Genomic DNA, 15438 nt, shown 5'->3' on the forward strand with positions numbered 1-15438 from the left:
ATCACTGAGGAAGGCTTTCTTATATCTCCTTGCTATTCTTTAGGACTCTGTATTCAGATAGGTATATCTTCTCTTTTCTCTTTTGCCTTTCACTTCTCTTCTTTTCTCAGCTGTTTGTAAGTAAGTAGGTGTCAGTCGCTCAGTCGTACCGGACTCTTTGTGACCCCATGGACTGCAGCCTACCAGGCTCCAGTGTCCATGAGATTTTCCAGGCAAGGATAGTGGAGGGGGGGTGCCATTTCCTTCTCCAGGGGATCTTTCCGACCCAGCGATTGAACCAGGGTCTCCTGCACTGCAGGCAGATTCTTTACCAACTGAACTACAAGGGAGGCCCTACAAGGGAAGCTGTTTGTAAGTCCGCCTCAGCCATTTTGCCTTTTTGCATTTCTTTTTCTTGGGGATGGTCTTCATCACTGCCTCCTGTACAATGTCCTGAACCTCTGTCCATAGTTCTTCAGGTACACAGTAGGTGCTCATTTTTGGTGCCTCTCTCACATGGATGACCCCACCTTCCAGCAGGGTTGAAATTGCCTCTTTCTTAAGAGCAGGGGAAAGGGGTGAATGTTCCCTGTGAATAGAGGGTGGTGAAAGCCAAGCCTTCCACGTGGAGCTGTCCACTGCTATGTCCTCTCTCCGAGCCACTGGACTCTCGGACACATTGGCACTGCCTCACAGACCGGCACCAAAAGATGTTCATCTCATGACCTTCCTTCTGGTTTCCCCGCTGCACCTGCTGTCCCCTCCCCAAGGTTCCCAGAGGTTTCCCTGAACTCTGGATGTCCCCCCAAACGCCTCCCTCTTCACTTTCACAACTGACTCCTTTCGGTGACAAAGGGAACAGGGGTAAGACTCCACCCCGCATGCCCTCTCACCTGCAGAGGGACTGCGCTCTGCTCCTGCCCTTCTCCTTCACCCCTTCTCCAGCCTGAGGCTCATTCCTCCTCACGTACTCTGGATTCCTGGTCTTTCTTCCTGGAGTGGGACTTGTGTCATTCAAGCTTGGAGCTCCCTTTCCTGCCCACCCCCACCTTCCCTTCTGGCTGCTCCAGGACCTGGCCTCCTGGGGGAGGGGCTGACTCCAGTCTGGGCAGGATATGCATGAGACGAGCTTCCTAGGACAGTGTGTCACCCTATAAAACCAAGTGCGTGGATCACAGCAGAAGGACCCAGGAGTCAGTTAGAAGAAGCTCCCACTGGCCAAGGACTGGCCAACGTGGTCCAGTGAGATTCAGGGAGGAGAGTAACAAAGGCAGTGGATGCAAACACAGCGGCTGTGGCTCCGCCCACTAATGCTGAGCATGAAAACGCAGAGCACAGAAGACTCATGGCTCACTTTTGAAGAATACTAGAAAATCAGCTCATTATCTGGGCAATTGATGAATAACGAATTTCACCCATATCCTGCCTCTCCTATATGAACTGTGCCTCAGAGTTAACTGAATAATTGAATGATTGATGAGGGGACATTTCTCTTTATATATATATATAATATATAATATATAATTATATAATTTTATTTATGTATTGTTTACTGAGCTGGGTCTTCGTTGCTGCCCAGGCTTTCTCTAGCTGTGCTGAGCAGGGGTTACTCTTCATTGCAGTGCAGGGGCTTACTGCACAGGCTCTAGGGCACGCGGGCATCAGTAGCTGCGGCCCACAGGCTCCTTAGTTGTGGTTCCCAGGCTCTAGAGTGCGGGCTCAGTAGTCTTGGCACATGGGCTTACTTGCTCCACAGTATATGGGATCTTCCTAGACCAGGGATTGAACCCGTGTCTCCTGCATTGGTAGTCAGATTATTTACCATTGAGCCACCAGGGAAACCCCAGCCGGGGTGTTTCTTTTTATAGAAGTATGCTAGCAAATAAAAAAGAATAATGGAATTCTGATGTCAGCATCTCACAAGTCTGGATTCTATCTCTAATGAAGTAATGAGTTTAGGTGCTGCTGCTGCTGCTGCTAAGTCGCTTCAGTCGTGTCCGACTCTGTGTGACCCCGTAGACGGCAGCCCACCAGGCTCTCCCGTCCCTGGGATTCTCCAGGCAAGAACACTGGAGTGGGTTGCCATTTCCTTCTCCAGTGCATGAAAGTGAAAAGTGAAAGTGAAGTCACTCAGTCGTGTCCCACTCTTCATGACCCCATGGACTGCAGCCTACTAGGCTCCTCCATCCCTGGGATTTTCCAGGCAAGAGTACTGGAGTGGGGTGCCATTGCCATCTCCAGAATTTAGGTGAGGCATGTCTAATACCGCAGAGGGTGACCCAATGCTCGGTGCCTCTCTGCCTTGAATCAACTGGAATATGATCAGACCTCGAGACCTCATTGCCAGTTTCAGGAAATACAAAGGAAATGCACAAAGAATGAGTTTGATCATGTCATAAAGAGAGTCAGCACAGCACACAGTGTAGGAAGCTCCACAAGAAGAAGGGCCCGGCCTCCGTGATGACAGCAACAAATGGCTCAGGACAAAGACAGAGGGCAGTCTCCAGATGGAGAGACGTAGAGACATGTCAGATGATATGTGGGTGGGCTGTTCGAGTCCCCACCTGAAAGTGAACTCAGAGCATGAGACCATTTACAGGACACTCAGGGGAGTGAAAGCATGATCTGGGCAGTGGATGTTGCTACGGGATTATTCTTGCTTGGGGGAGCCATGACGATGGTAAAGTAGTTATGCTTAAAAACATATCTTTTAGAAATATACACTGAAATTGTACAGGTGAAATATAATGTCTGGGATTTCCTACAAAATAATCCTGGGGCAGGAAGTGGGTCAAGACAGGAAACAAAATTGGCTATTCATTGATGGGGCTTTGTTGTTATCTCCATCTATGCTTGAAAATGTCCACACATTTAAAACATATCCCTTCTCCTCCCTAAGTCCCTCTCCAGCACTGGGCCTTTCCTTTCTCAGTACAGCCAGCCTTCCTGGAATGGTTTTCTGCTCCATGCTGTCTCCTCTTCCACACCCACCCCGCCCCACACCCATGGAAACCTCAGTTATCTCCATCCAGGTGAAGTCAGTAGACCCTGACTTCTTCGCAGCCTCCAGTGTCACCCACGGGCTTCCTGGGCATCACAGTCTTCTGGCTTTTCCCTCTGCTCCATCCTCAGCTTCCAGCCTGTCTCCCTGCCTGGCCCATAGGTGTTGGCAAGCTCTCTTCCCTCCTGGTTGTCTACACCCACATCGCTCACCAGCCTAGGGTTCTTCCACAGACTCCAGACACACATGACCAACTCCAGTCAACATCCCCTCTGAAAGGTCCTTCAGGAACCGATCGCTCAACAAACGTAAACTAATTCCCTGTCCCCGCCTCTGCCCCTCAAGTCTGTCCTCTGTTCCCTCTCTCTGTGAAGACGCCACCATCCACGTAACTGCCCAGGTCCAACAGTTGGCTGTCACCCTCCTCCTCCTCATTTGCTTCCTTTCTCTCACCTCTTAGACCTTCCTTCCATCTGCGCTCCCAGACAGCTGTCATCACAGCGCAGATTGCTGCCGGAGTCCTCAGCCTTCCCCTCTCACTCGCCCTGCTCATCCCTGCTCCCCAGTCAGCCTGTCTTAGAGGCTTCTGCCCTGCAGTGCTCCCTCTGCACAGACTTCTCTTCTCCAAGCTCTAGGCCAACTCCTAGTGTGCTCCTGACATGTCACCTCCTGTGATCACCAAGTCTGGGTCAGGCAACCCGCTTTGGCACCCATGTCCCCTGTTGGACTTTCCAGATGGCACAGTGTTAAAGAATCTGCCCACCAATGCAGGAGACTCAGGTTCGATCCCTGGGTCAGGAAGATCCCCTGGAGGAGGAAATGGCAACCCACTCCAGTATTCTTGCCTGGGAAATCCCATGGACAGAGGAGTCTGGTGGGCTACAGTCTATGGGGTCACAAAGCATCAGACAAGACTTAGCAACTAAACAGCAACAACAGTGTCTCTTATTATAACATGAGTCGGTGTTGTGACCTGACATCTCCACTAGCTGGAAGCTCTTGGCAAGGAAAGGACCACATCTGTCCAGTGGTGCACTGGGTCCAGGGGGCTCCCTGGCCTCCGTCCCCTCCCAGGTCAGGCAGTGGGAGGTCCGGAGCGGAGCTGGGGCTGTGGATTCCCTGAATCTTTCCCCCGCTACTCCTCTGCTAAAGTCCCTCTCAGTCCAACAAGTCCCTCTGCAGCCTCAGCACCCTGGATCCCAGTGACAGCCCACTCCCCTGACTTCCGCGGACCTCAGGTGCCAACTTCCTGATGCTGCTCACCTGGGAGTGCCCTCCCTAGCACTGTTCAGGCTTATATAGAACTTTATAGCCTTGTTCTGTGTTAAATAATGTTCCCCCTTTGCCCTGCTCCGCCCCACAAATTCGTGTTCTTCCTTGAAGCTCTGAATGTGGCCTTGGTGAAAATAGGATCACTGCAGATATAATGAGTTTAGTTGAAGTCTTCCTGGAGTTGGGAGTATAAATCCAGCATAACTGGTGTCCTTAGCAGAGGGAAAGAGAGATACAGACAGAGGGAGAAAAGACGATGTGAATGCAGACAAGCCGGGAGAAGGTGAAAACAGAGGCTGATGAGAGCCATGTAGCTACAAGAAGGCAGTGGCAGCCCTCTCCAGTAATCTTGCCTGGAGAATCCCATGGACAGAGGAACCTGGAAGGCTACAGTCCATGGGGTTGCAAAGGGTTGGACACGACTGAGCAGCTAACACACACACACACACCCCCCGACAAGGTCAAAAACACCCAGGATGGCCAGTGACGTCAGAAGCTGACAGAAAGACGTGAAACAGAAACTTCCCTGGAGACTTTGGAGGGAGCACAGCCCTGCTGACATCTTTCTTCTTTTTATCAGATTTTTTTTTTTCTTAATGTGGGCCATTTTTAAAGTTTTTGTTGAGTTTGTTGCAATATTGGTTTTGTTTTTATGTGGTTTTTTTTTTTTTTTTTGGCTGAGAGGCATGTGTGATCTTAGCTCCCTGGCCAGGAATCAAGCCTGCACCGCATGCACTGGGAGGTGACGTCTTAACCACCAGACCGCCAGGGAAGTCCCCTGCCCACATCTTGAGCTCGGCCTTTTGGCCCCCAGAACCGAGAGACCCGTAAATGTCTGTTATCTTAAGTCACCCAGTTTGAGGTCCTTTATTATGGTCACCCCAGGAAATGAACCTGCATCCTCCCTCATGCTCACATCAGCTTCTCTCTGAGAGGAACAGCCTGTTCCTGCCACTCGCCTTTGCTCTATGAATCCTGGGAAAGCAAGGTCCCTGTTGACTGAGGCCCCCGTGCCTGGCTCGGGGCTGGCTCCGGTAGGCACCCAAGACATGTCTGTTGGATCAGAGTGTTTGTACCTCTCACTGGGTCTGTTTCTCTTTTTCTGAAATAAAATCAAAATAAATTCGAACTCGACATGCAAGTTTGAGGTTAAAAGCCGAGGGCCACCCAGGCAGGTGTGTTCAGAGGCAGCCCCAGGTCTGGGCACCCTGAGCTCATCTCTCTGGAAGCCCGGCCATCAGCTCTGGCACTGGCAGCCCGCAGGCACTACAGTGCTGACCCATATGCTTCGTCATGAGCTTGAAATGCTGGATATGAAATGTCAACTGGGCTGGAAATTTATTTGTTGATTTGCATAAGAAATGTCAACGTAACAAGTTGAGAAAAAAGGAAGAGTGTCAGATTCTTAAATGCAATTTCAACTTTGGGGAAATGTGTGTGATTGTAAAAAAGACTTTTAGGTGATCACCTACTTTAACCAAGAAAGTGGCCCTGTGGTAACATCCCAGCTTGTCTCCCGTCCTGAGCTTACGTGCAGCCACGTCAAGCATAAGACCTGGTATCCCCACTGGAGCAATTACATGTTGTCATTTCAAAGTGTGAACTGTTTTATTTGGAACTTTCATACAAATTTACTGTCTCCCTACTTTTCAAATGTTTCTTACAATCATACAAAATATTAACGTAAAAACCATATTTTGTTAAATATTACTATTTTGATCTTTGTAAAATTAATAGGGCTTCCCTGGTGATTCCGTGGTAAGAATCCACCTGCCAATGAAGGAAATGCAAGAGTTGCATGTTCGATCCCTGGGTTTGGAAGATGCCCCAGAGAAGGAAATGGCAACCAGCTCCCGTATTCTTGCCTGGGAAATTCCATGGACAGAGGAACCTGGTGGGCCACAGTCCATGGAGTTACAAGAGTTAGACATGACTGAGTGACTAAAACAACAACAGCAAAATTGATAGATGAATATTTTTGGCAAATATTATACAGACCAGCTCAGGTGCCTCTGGTTTTCCCCGGTGTGCCACACAAGCGTCATCGCTTTCTCGGTGAGAAATGGTGTAGAAACAGAGGGGCTCCCTGTGCTGAGTCCTCCCGCATCTTTTCATGCTGTTGGCGAACATGGATGAGGCCTTCTGAGTTGGGCAGGACCCTGAGAATCCCTTGGTCCCAGGCTAGGGGCCAGGAGACAGGTTTAGAAATAACCAGTACTATAGTGTTCATTATGATAGATAAGTCAGGACCCAGAGGTTTCCGTAACGCCCTGGGAAAGCAGTAAACAGACAAATACTTGATCTGGGTCTTGAAGTTTGAGCTCACTAGAAAAGGCTGGCCTGGAGGGCCAAGGCAGAAATAGCAACTTGATGTGTGAGAAAGTCTTGGAAACTGAAGAACAGTCTGAGCTTTGGTCTTGGAGTCATGAGTGGGTTTGGGTCTTGCTTTCTAGCTAGTAAGGACTGGGGCTCATTCCTGATCCAAAGGGGGTCTTGAAAGGGTTTTCTCAGGAACGCCAGGGTCCAGTCTGCTTTGGGAGGGCAGTTTGAGATACTGGAGAAGTGGATTTGGGGAGGGAGGGCTTGCTTGGGAGCTGGGAGCCTGAGGAGCCCTGAGCAGGGCCCTGGGCAGGTGAGAGTGCAAGGTGACTTGGGGGGACGGGGAAGCCAGGCTGGGCAGGCTTGAATCTGCAGGAGTGGAGAGTTAGGGAAGGGAGGAGAACTGTCTGAGAGAGGAGGTCTGGGGAAAAACAGACCTCACCAAGGGGAGGCAGGAATCAGGAGACGGGCCGCCTCCCTTGCAGGGTGAGCAGCTGCCGTCCTGTGGCTGAAGCGCGGGCTTCAGGGAAGTGGCAGTTCTCCTTCCCACATGGAGGAGGCGTCTCAAAAGCCAACAGACCTGGGGTATTTGACACCCAGTTCAGCCAGGGGGAAAGAATGGCACGGTGTCCCCCAGGCACAGCAGGGCCCCTGAGACCCTGAGCGGGTCTCCCGAGACTCAGGTGGGTGCTTGCCCAGAGGCCACAAGGCCCTGGGCCCTCTGTTTCCTACAGACCTCTCCGGCATTTACAGCCAGGCGTTGAATTTATTTTAGCTTCAAGCATAGTTTAACCATGCGGACACTTCTGCCTGGAGTTTCTTTTCTGTCTCACGGGGCCCTTCCCGGGAGCTGCTTTCCTGGGAGCAGGCACCTGGGCTGGGTTTGGATGCCATGTGTCCACCCTGGGTGCTCTGCGGCTCCCGGAGGAAAATAATCAGGCTTGGGCGGGGAGGGGGCGGTGCCAAGGGTCGGGATTAGGAGAGGAGATGTCTGACTGCGCAGGGGAGGTTGGTCTAGAGCAGGTGACTGAGAGCAGGTGAGGTGAGCCACGTGTCACATTTACACAGGTGTGATCAAAGATGGGTCAACGAAGCTATAACGGGCCCCATTTTCATTTAATACAACGTCAGTCTGAGTCTGACTCCTGAGAGGAGGTAATAGGAATAATGTTGGGGGCAGGTGGCAGCGGCAAGGCTGCCGCTTCAGTGCCATCCTTCCTTGGAAGCCGCGCTCTGGGTGGGACTTGCCTTGAGGACAAAGCGCCCTTGGGGAACGCCTCTTCGGCAGTGGGAACTCAAGCCCGGGCGCGCGCAGGCAGGTGCTGGCGGACCCGGGGCCGCGGGGAGGACTCCTGCGCGGCGATGCCCCGGGCTCCGCGTGGGGGCGCCCCGCCCGCCGTCCCCGGGCTATCAGGGCCCCCGGGCGGCTCCGGGGCCGGGGGAGGACGGGAGGAGGATGAGGCGGAGGGGAGGGGCCCGAGCCGGCGCCCCGCGGTCGCTGAAAGTGAAAGGGCCGCCGGGGCCTCCGCGCCGCCCCAGGAAGTCGCGACAGGAAGCGCCCGCGGCGGCGGGGCCGGGCGGCGGGGCGCGGGCCTGGGGGCGCAGGTGAGGCGTGGGGACCCGGACCGGGCGGCGAGAGGGTTTGCGATGCGCGGACCCCTGCCCACCGCCCGCGCCGGCCGGGCCTGGGGACTCAGGCGCCGGGGCCGAGCGACACCTGCCAGCGCTGGCGCCGCGCGGAGAGCCGGGGTCCCTGCGCCGGGCGCGCGTCTTTGTGCTCGTCCCGAGCCGGGCGCCCCCCGGGCCCAGGGCGGCGGATGCAGCCGGGCGGGGGTGGGTCTAGGGGATCACCCGGGCGCCCCGGGACCCGGGAGCGGAGGCGCGGAGCCGGTGCCGGGCCGGCAGCCGCCCATCGGAGCTCCGGGCGCTGGCGAGCCGAGCCGTCCTCCCGGACCCCTCCCGGGCCGCCGGGCCGCGGTGACAGCTATGCCGGGGGTCGAGCGGGGAGCAGGGCGCGGGGCAGTCGCGCGGCGGAGACGGGGGCGTGCCCGCCTGTCCTCCTCCGGGACCGACCGCGGGGAGGAGCCGGCGCCCGGACCCGGGGCCTTCGGGTTGTTTGTCTGTGAGCGGCTGGTCCCCAGAGCCCGGAGCCTCCGGGAGTGATTTACAGGACTCAGCCCCGGAAAGTCACCCGGCCTCGAGGCAACGACCTTCTGGCTTATTTTTCCTCCTAACCCCCACCCTCCTGCCGTCCCAGCCTCCGCAGCCGCCCTGCTGATCCCGGGGACCTGGCGACCCGGGACTGCGACCCCAGTTCTGGAGGCCCCTCGCCCCACCGTCAGGTTTGAATTTCTCTAGCCCGTCTTTCCTTTCCTCTCCGTGAGCTGCCCGCCTAGAGAGTGCCCACCTGCCCTCGAATTTCAATCGTCTAAGGATGTCTGAGTTGGTAACTAGATTAAATTTCCCCCATTGCTCCTTCTTTAAGGCCATTTAAAATCAACCTTGAGAACCCAGGACTGGAGACCCCCAGAGTCTTACCACATGGTTTTGGAAGCGCCTTTGCAGGTTCTGTGTTGTGCACACCACCTGGGGTGCTGCTTGTTGGTGGGAGAAAGCGATGGAGATGGAGGGTTCCCATTTGTATTGAAGCCCAGGAAAGAGATACTGGCTATTGTCATTAATCTTTAATATTGCTGACAGCCTAAAGCAGACCATAGAAAGTGTTTTCTCTGGAAAGCAAGTTTCCCTCACTCATTCTTTTTCTCTCCCTCATAAAAGAAGAATGTATGAAAACTTGTTTGCCTTAAAATAAGACCCAGCTTAAAAGCTTTGCCTTTAGGTAGATTATTTAAGGTATGCATGGTATTGCTTTGACCACTGACAACAGAGCTTCAGTTGTGGGAAGACCCTTTCTGTGTTATTCTCTTCATTGCTTGCCTTTGAGTCTCTTTTTTACCTCCAGTGAGTACACAGGACTCTTCCCCAAATGGTGAGGCCAAAGGCAGAGCTCCAGAATTCATATTGCCTTCAGGTCATTCCATTTCATAGTTTTACAGTTTATAGACTAAGCTGGGCTCTTTCACACGATGGGTATAAAAATGTGCTTTGTGGATTGTAACAGAGATGCTGTGGTGGGGTGCTTCTGAAGTTGTTATCTTTGAAACTGGATATTCTTACACTTTTCCCTGCTGTGGTGGTGTGAGTTCCAGGTGTCTGTTAAGAGCCATTTTTGTTTAAGTGCATGTTCTTTTTATGTACTTGGGTTATGTGTCAAAAACAAGGCTTAAACCAAGTGATTAGCTCCAGTTCTGCTGCTCTCTCTTTGGAGGGGACCTGCCCAGAGGAAGCGAGGGGGGAGGGGATTGAGGGAAACTGGACCAACCTGAATTTGCCCCAGGTGTCCAGCGCCCCAGGCCAGCCTCTGGGCCAGCCATGGGGCTGGCAGGAGAGCACAGAGTTGTCAGCGGTGTCCTCGGAGCTCTTGACCAGCCCTCGCTGGAATGATCATTGGTCACCGGTCAGACTTTGGAGGAAAGGGCCTAATTAAATCAAGCTCTTAACGTCCAACATGTAAAATCACTATGTTTACACATCTTAATTGCACCGACGGTGAGAATTTATAGCACTGGAGTTCACCCATTTTATAGGAGGAGGAAGAACCATGGTTTTCAAAGGAAATCGAGATTTTTTTTTTTTTCCTGCTGATTTTTCCAATGTCTTCTGGATTTTGTTTTAAAGTTCCAAGTTTTACCAGCCTTGAATTGAGGTTGATGGATTAGTTGATGTGTTCGTATATGCTTAGTCGCTCAGTCATATGTGACTCTTTGCTACCCTTTGGACTGTAGCCCGATCGGCTCCTCTGTCCATGGAATTCTCCAGGCAAGAATACTGGAGTGGGTTGCCATTTCCTCCTTCAGGGGATCTTCCCAACCCAAGGATTGAACCCGCATCTCCTGCACTGCAGGCAGATTCTTTACCTCTGAGCCACAAAGGCAGTCCCTTAGTGGGTATAATAGATGCAGTAGGATACTTCCAGATAAGCTGTACCTAGAGAAGCAGTGTCTGGACAGAGGAGGACATTTGCTTCTGACCGTCCATTTCTGGGCACTGTAAAATTCAGACCAAATCCTTTACTTTAAAGTCATCACCCAAAAATTATTTCTCAACGTATGGGTGTGGTCGCTTCAGTGGTGTTCAACTCTTACGACCCTATGGACCATAGCCCGCCCACTTCTCTGTCCATGGGATTCTCCAGGCAAGAATACTGGAGTGGATTGCCATGCCCTCCTCCAGAGGACCTTTCCAACACAGGGATGGAGCCCTGGTCTCTTATATCTCCTGCATTGCCAGGCGGGTTCTTCACCCCTAGTGCCACCTAAGAAGCCCCTTCTCAAAGTATTTTAGGTCCAAGTGGGAGCCCACTCATTTTGAGCAGAATTTTAATAAAATCTTTTTAAAATCTAGAGATAGGAGCAACAACAGTGTTGAAACGCGTGTGGAGCTTGATTCCACACGTCTCCTGGGCGCTGGCTCTGTGCTAGACCAGGGAATGGGGGCTGAGCGGTCGCCTGCAGTCCCCTGATGCCTCTCTTGATGTCTGCTGAGAACAGAACCAGCTCCTCCTGATTGGGCATCTCCTCCACACCAGGCTCTGTTCTCAAGGCTGTCCGCAGATCGCACATCTCATTTTTAATAGCAACCCAAAAAATGTAGATGCCACCATCCCTGTTTTTTAGCTGGGGCAAGTGAAGGAACAGAAAGTTTGTGACATGCCTGGGATTACCCAGCCCAGGGCCAGCCACAAGGGCAGGTGGCACTCCAGGCAGGATGATGAGCTGGTAGGAGCAAAGGTGTAGTTCTCCTGGCTGAAGCAGAAGGAGAGGCCTCATTGCCTCTCTGAGAGGAGATGGGGGTCAGGGGACAGTATGACAGCTTGTTGTTGTTCAGCACGCCGCAGTCATGTCTGACTCTTTGCAACCCCATGGACTGCAGCACACCAGACTTCCTTGTCCTTCACTATCTCCCTGAGTTTGCTCAAACTCATGTCCGTTGAGTTGGTGATTCCATCCAACCATCTCATCCTCTGTCACCCCCTTTTCCTTCCCTCTATCTTTCCCAGCATCAGGGTTTTTTCCAACGAGTTGGCTCTTCCCATCAGGTGGCCAAAGTATTGGAGCTTCAGCTTCAGCATCAGTCCTTCCAATAAATATTTAGGACTGATTTCCTTCAGGATTAACTGGTTTGATCTCCGTGCAGTCCAAGGGTGTCTCAAGAGTCTTCTTCAGCACCATGGTTCAAAAGCATCAATTCCTCAGCATTCAACCTTCTTTGTGGTCCAACTCTCACATTCGTACATGACTACTGAAAAAACCATAGCTTTGACTACACGTACCTGTGTTCGCGAAGTGATGTCTCTGCTTTTTAATACACTGTCTAGGTTTGTCATAGCTTTTCTTCTAAGGAGCAAGCATCTTTTAATTTCATAGCTGTGTGACAGCTTGCCAAGGTGCATTTTGAAAGCTCACTCTAGAGGGAAGGCAAGTGTGAACATGGGGATCCTGAGGCCCTTAGGAATATTTTAGATCCTCTAAATTAGAACTATTGGTTGTTACTTCTCCGTTATCTCAAGGAAGTTGTTTAAAGACATTGAATATATTTCTAAGCTTTAAATCAAAATCAATGTTCCGTCAAAAGCAGCCTTCTTTGAAAACACCATATAACCTGTGACTTTTCCGTAAGCACTAAGATGGAACCGTACATGCTCCCAAGTGCGTGGTGTGCTCTGTGATGTAATGCTTGGGTCCCCAAGATTCCTCCTCACCCAGCAAACATAGGAGAAAAACTGGAAGCCAGCACACGTGGCGAGGTTGGCTTTGGGACAGGCGGCCAGGCCTCCCTGCCCCTTTCTTCCTGTCTTGCTCAGAAAGGGGCCATTTTCCTAGGCCCCTGCAGCGACCACAGGAGTGAGAAATGAGGAGGCTGATTCGAGGTATTCATCCCCATGGCATTACATATATTTAGACTCCATTGCAAAGCCACAGTCAAATGATGGCCTTGAAGACCCACCACCTGGTCCAGGCCTACGTTCCTCTCTGTTACTGTAGCTCAGATGTGGCCTGGGCCCCAGTGGGGGAATCAGGACTGGCTGGTTGGTGGCCCTCTGGTGACTGAGCACCTGGTGTGACCTTTGGGCTCCTGCTGGTCTCCTGTGAGTATGAACCTCAGTTCTGCGGAGTGCGGTGGTGAAGAGTGAGTGGTTGATCTCTGGATGCCTTCTGGACGGAGATAAATTCAGCCGTTCTCTCTCCATTGCACCCTCAGAACATCATGTGAAGTTCCTTTCAGTGATGGTTGAATAAGCTGCCCGCGCAGGGCAGACGCTCCACCCCCACCAGGTGGCTTTTATGGTGGGAGTGCCCTGTGGCGCCTGGCTCTGCTCTGGGCTGGGTGACTGCACTGAGTGCAGTGACTTCCGCCAGGGCCTCTGACGACGCCTGACCTTTCCACCCCTCCTTCTCCTTGTAGACGGCTGAGCCTCTGCTGGAGGGAAGAGAGGAGGCGAGTCCCCACGAGCATCCTTACTCGCTTCCTGGGATTAAGAACCTATTTATGAAGCATCTTATTTTATGACTGAAGCTCCACATCCAGGGAGGCGTCAATGGCCCAGCTTCCCCCTGGCATTCGCTTCATCATCTCGTTCTCCAGGGATCAGTGGTAAGTCGGGGCACCATGCCACCCTGCAGCCAGCAGGTCCCCCACCCCCAGTTTCCTGATAAAACACATGTGGATGCCCGCCCTGCCCATAACTGTTGAATGGTTTATCCGTGGTGGAAGTGGTGACCAGGAACACTGCTGAGTTGTCCACCTGTGGTTCTGCAGTGACAGACAGACTGAAAACCTCTGGGGTTCGCAGTGGCTTCTAGTCCACTGAATATCATCTTGGTAGGATGAGTAAAATGGCTGTGGGTGAAATAAGTGTATTAACTCTGAACTGAATGAGTGGCGTCACTGAGCTGGGACTTTGGAAGAGAAAATGAAATCTGAACAAGTTAAACACAGACCAAAACACCGCTTTCTGTTCCGAGAGCACCTTGTGTGCTCTCTGAGAGTCCTTCTCCTAGGAGGCTTGTGAATCCCACACCCACTCCTTGGAGGAGGCTGGAGGTGAGGGCGGAGTCTAGAGCTGGGCTCTCTGGTCTCTAAGCCACACTCTCTCCTGCTGATCTCTGTCGGGAAGAGAAGTGTTTTCCCTCTACCCTGTTAGGTTGAATGACTCGGGGCATGTGAATTAAACTGACAAAAGGCAGGTGCCCAAGAGAGAAGACAGATTTAGCCACGTGTATGTGGGAGTTCACAGAAAAAGGTGACTCCTGGGGGCCTTAGAATTTGGGGTGTATATACCACCTTAGCAGGGGAAGAGAAGAAGGAGGGCACATTTGGGAAAGCAGATGACTTTTTGGAAAGGTAAACGGGCCCTTGGGAGACTAGCAGGGAGCCAGGATACAGTTGTGACAGAGTCTGTTTCGGTGTGAGGTGGGTGCTTCCCGCCTCTGGTACTAAGTCTCTCCAGGTTGCTCCCAGGGAGGACTGATGACAGTTGAGTTGTTTTGGAGGCTCTGTTTTTAGGCAGATGAGAGATTTCAGAAACTCAAATGCCTTCTGCTCAGGGTGATGTTTATGCCACAGTGTGTGTTCTGGGTCCCCTAAGCTCCGTCTCCCGGCCATGTGCCGCCTACACATCCTTTGCAGCTTCTCTGGCCCAGGCTGGTGGCTGGTGTGCCCACGGGGTCTCAGAAGTGACTTCAGACATCTGGCTCGTCCTAGAACAGTTTGCTTGTCCATTCATTTCCCATCTAGTGCTAGTCTAGACAGATGTGGTTCAGTACTTACCTTTTTTTAGTGGGTATTTATTTTTGTTTTCTTTTATAACTTTATTTGGATACAATTTTTCAAACTCACAGGAGAAAATGATAAGAATGTTACACGGAACTCCTGTAATCACAACCCCCGCCTCCCTTTTTTTTAGGTTAAAATCTCAGAGATAGAGCATTGCTTCTCACACTGTAATGTGCATGGGAATCATTCAAAACTTGTTAAAATGCTGATCCTGGCTCAGTAGACCTGGGGTGGCACCTGAGAACCTACATCTCCCAGGTGGTGTGATACTGTGGGTCCACAGACCATTCTTTGAGTAGCACAGAGATGGCATATTTGTCTTCATTTCTGTTCCATCTCTACCGCAAACTTGCTCTTTGACCTTGAAAGGTTATTTAACCTTTCTAGACCTCAGCTTCCTTGGCTGTAAGAGAATCAGTGTCAACATTCCTATGAAGGACATTTTTTATACATTTTTAGCAGCACTCTGATCTTCGGGGAGCTGACTTCCCTCCCTTGTGTGCAGCTGTGACCAGCAGGGGAGTCTCAGGATCTTCTGTCCCCTTACGGAAGCCAGTAGAGACCCCTGAGGCTCCATCCCGCTGACCTGCTGTAGCCCAGGTCCAGCAGGAGGCAGGAGAGGGCCTAAGGTGGGCGAACCAGCCTCTCTGTCCTGGGACTTTGAATCTCGAGTAGAGTAAGCCTAGGGCAGAGCAAATGGACAGAGGAGCCTGGTAGGCTACAGTCCATGGGGTCGCCAATAGTGGGACACGACTGAGTGACTTCACTTTCATTTTCTTTTCACCTTCTCTCATCTGTGTGTGTGTGCAGATGTATGTACACACACACGAACACTCACACACACTTTTTCATGAACCATTTGAGGGCAAGTTGCAGACATTATACCCTTTTATTTCTAAATACGTTAGTATGTATTTCCTGTAAATAAGATATTCTCGTGTAACTGCTTCCCTGGTAGCTCAGATGGTGAA

General features: G+C 51.8%; 1 protein-coding gene across 4 annotated transcripts in view; it reads left to right on the plus strand.

Annotated features, from left to right (window-relative positions):
* The window catches only part of SLC37A1 (solute carrier family 37 member 1), a 73067-nt gene continuing 65270 nt past the window's right edge, over positions 7642-15438 (plus strand). For 2 of the 4 annotated variants that reach the window (XM_018051708.1, XM_018051716.1), the window contains exons 1-2: positions 8064-8176; positions 13097-13285. In XM_018051708.1, coding sequence (XP_017907197.1) covers positions 13230-13285 — 56 coding nt within the window. In that variant the 5' untranslated portion in view covers positions 8064-8176; positions 13097-13229. Of the gene's footprint in view, positions 7727-8063; positions 8177-8623; positions 8914-13096; positions 13286-15438 lie in introns of those variants that run through there. The other 2 variants (XM_018051713.1, XM_018051712.1) reach the window with 2 other exon arrangements.

This window comes from Capra hircus, chromosome 1, assembly GCF_001704415.2.
Source record: "Capra hircus breed San Clemente chromosome 1, ASM170441v1, whole genome shotgun sequence".
Classification (NCBI taxonomy): Eukaryota; Metazoa; Chordata; class Mammalia; order Artiodactyla; family Bovidae; genus Capra; species Capra hircus.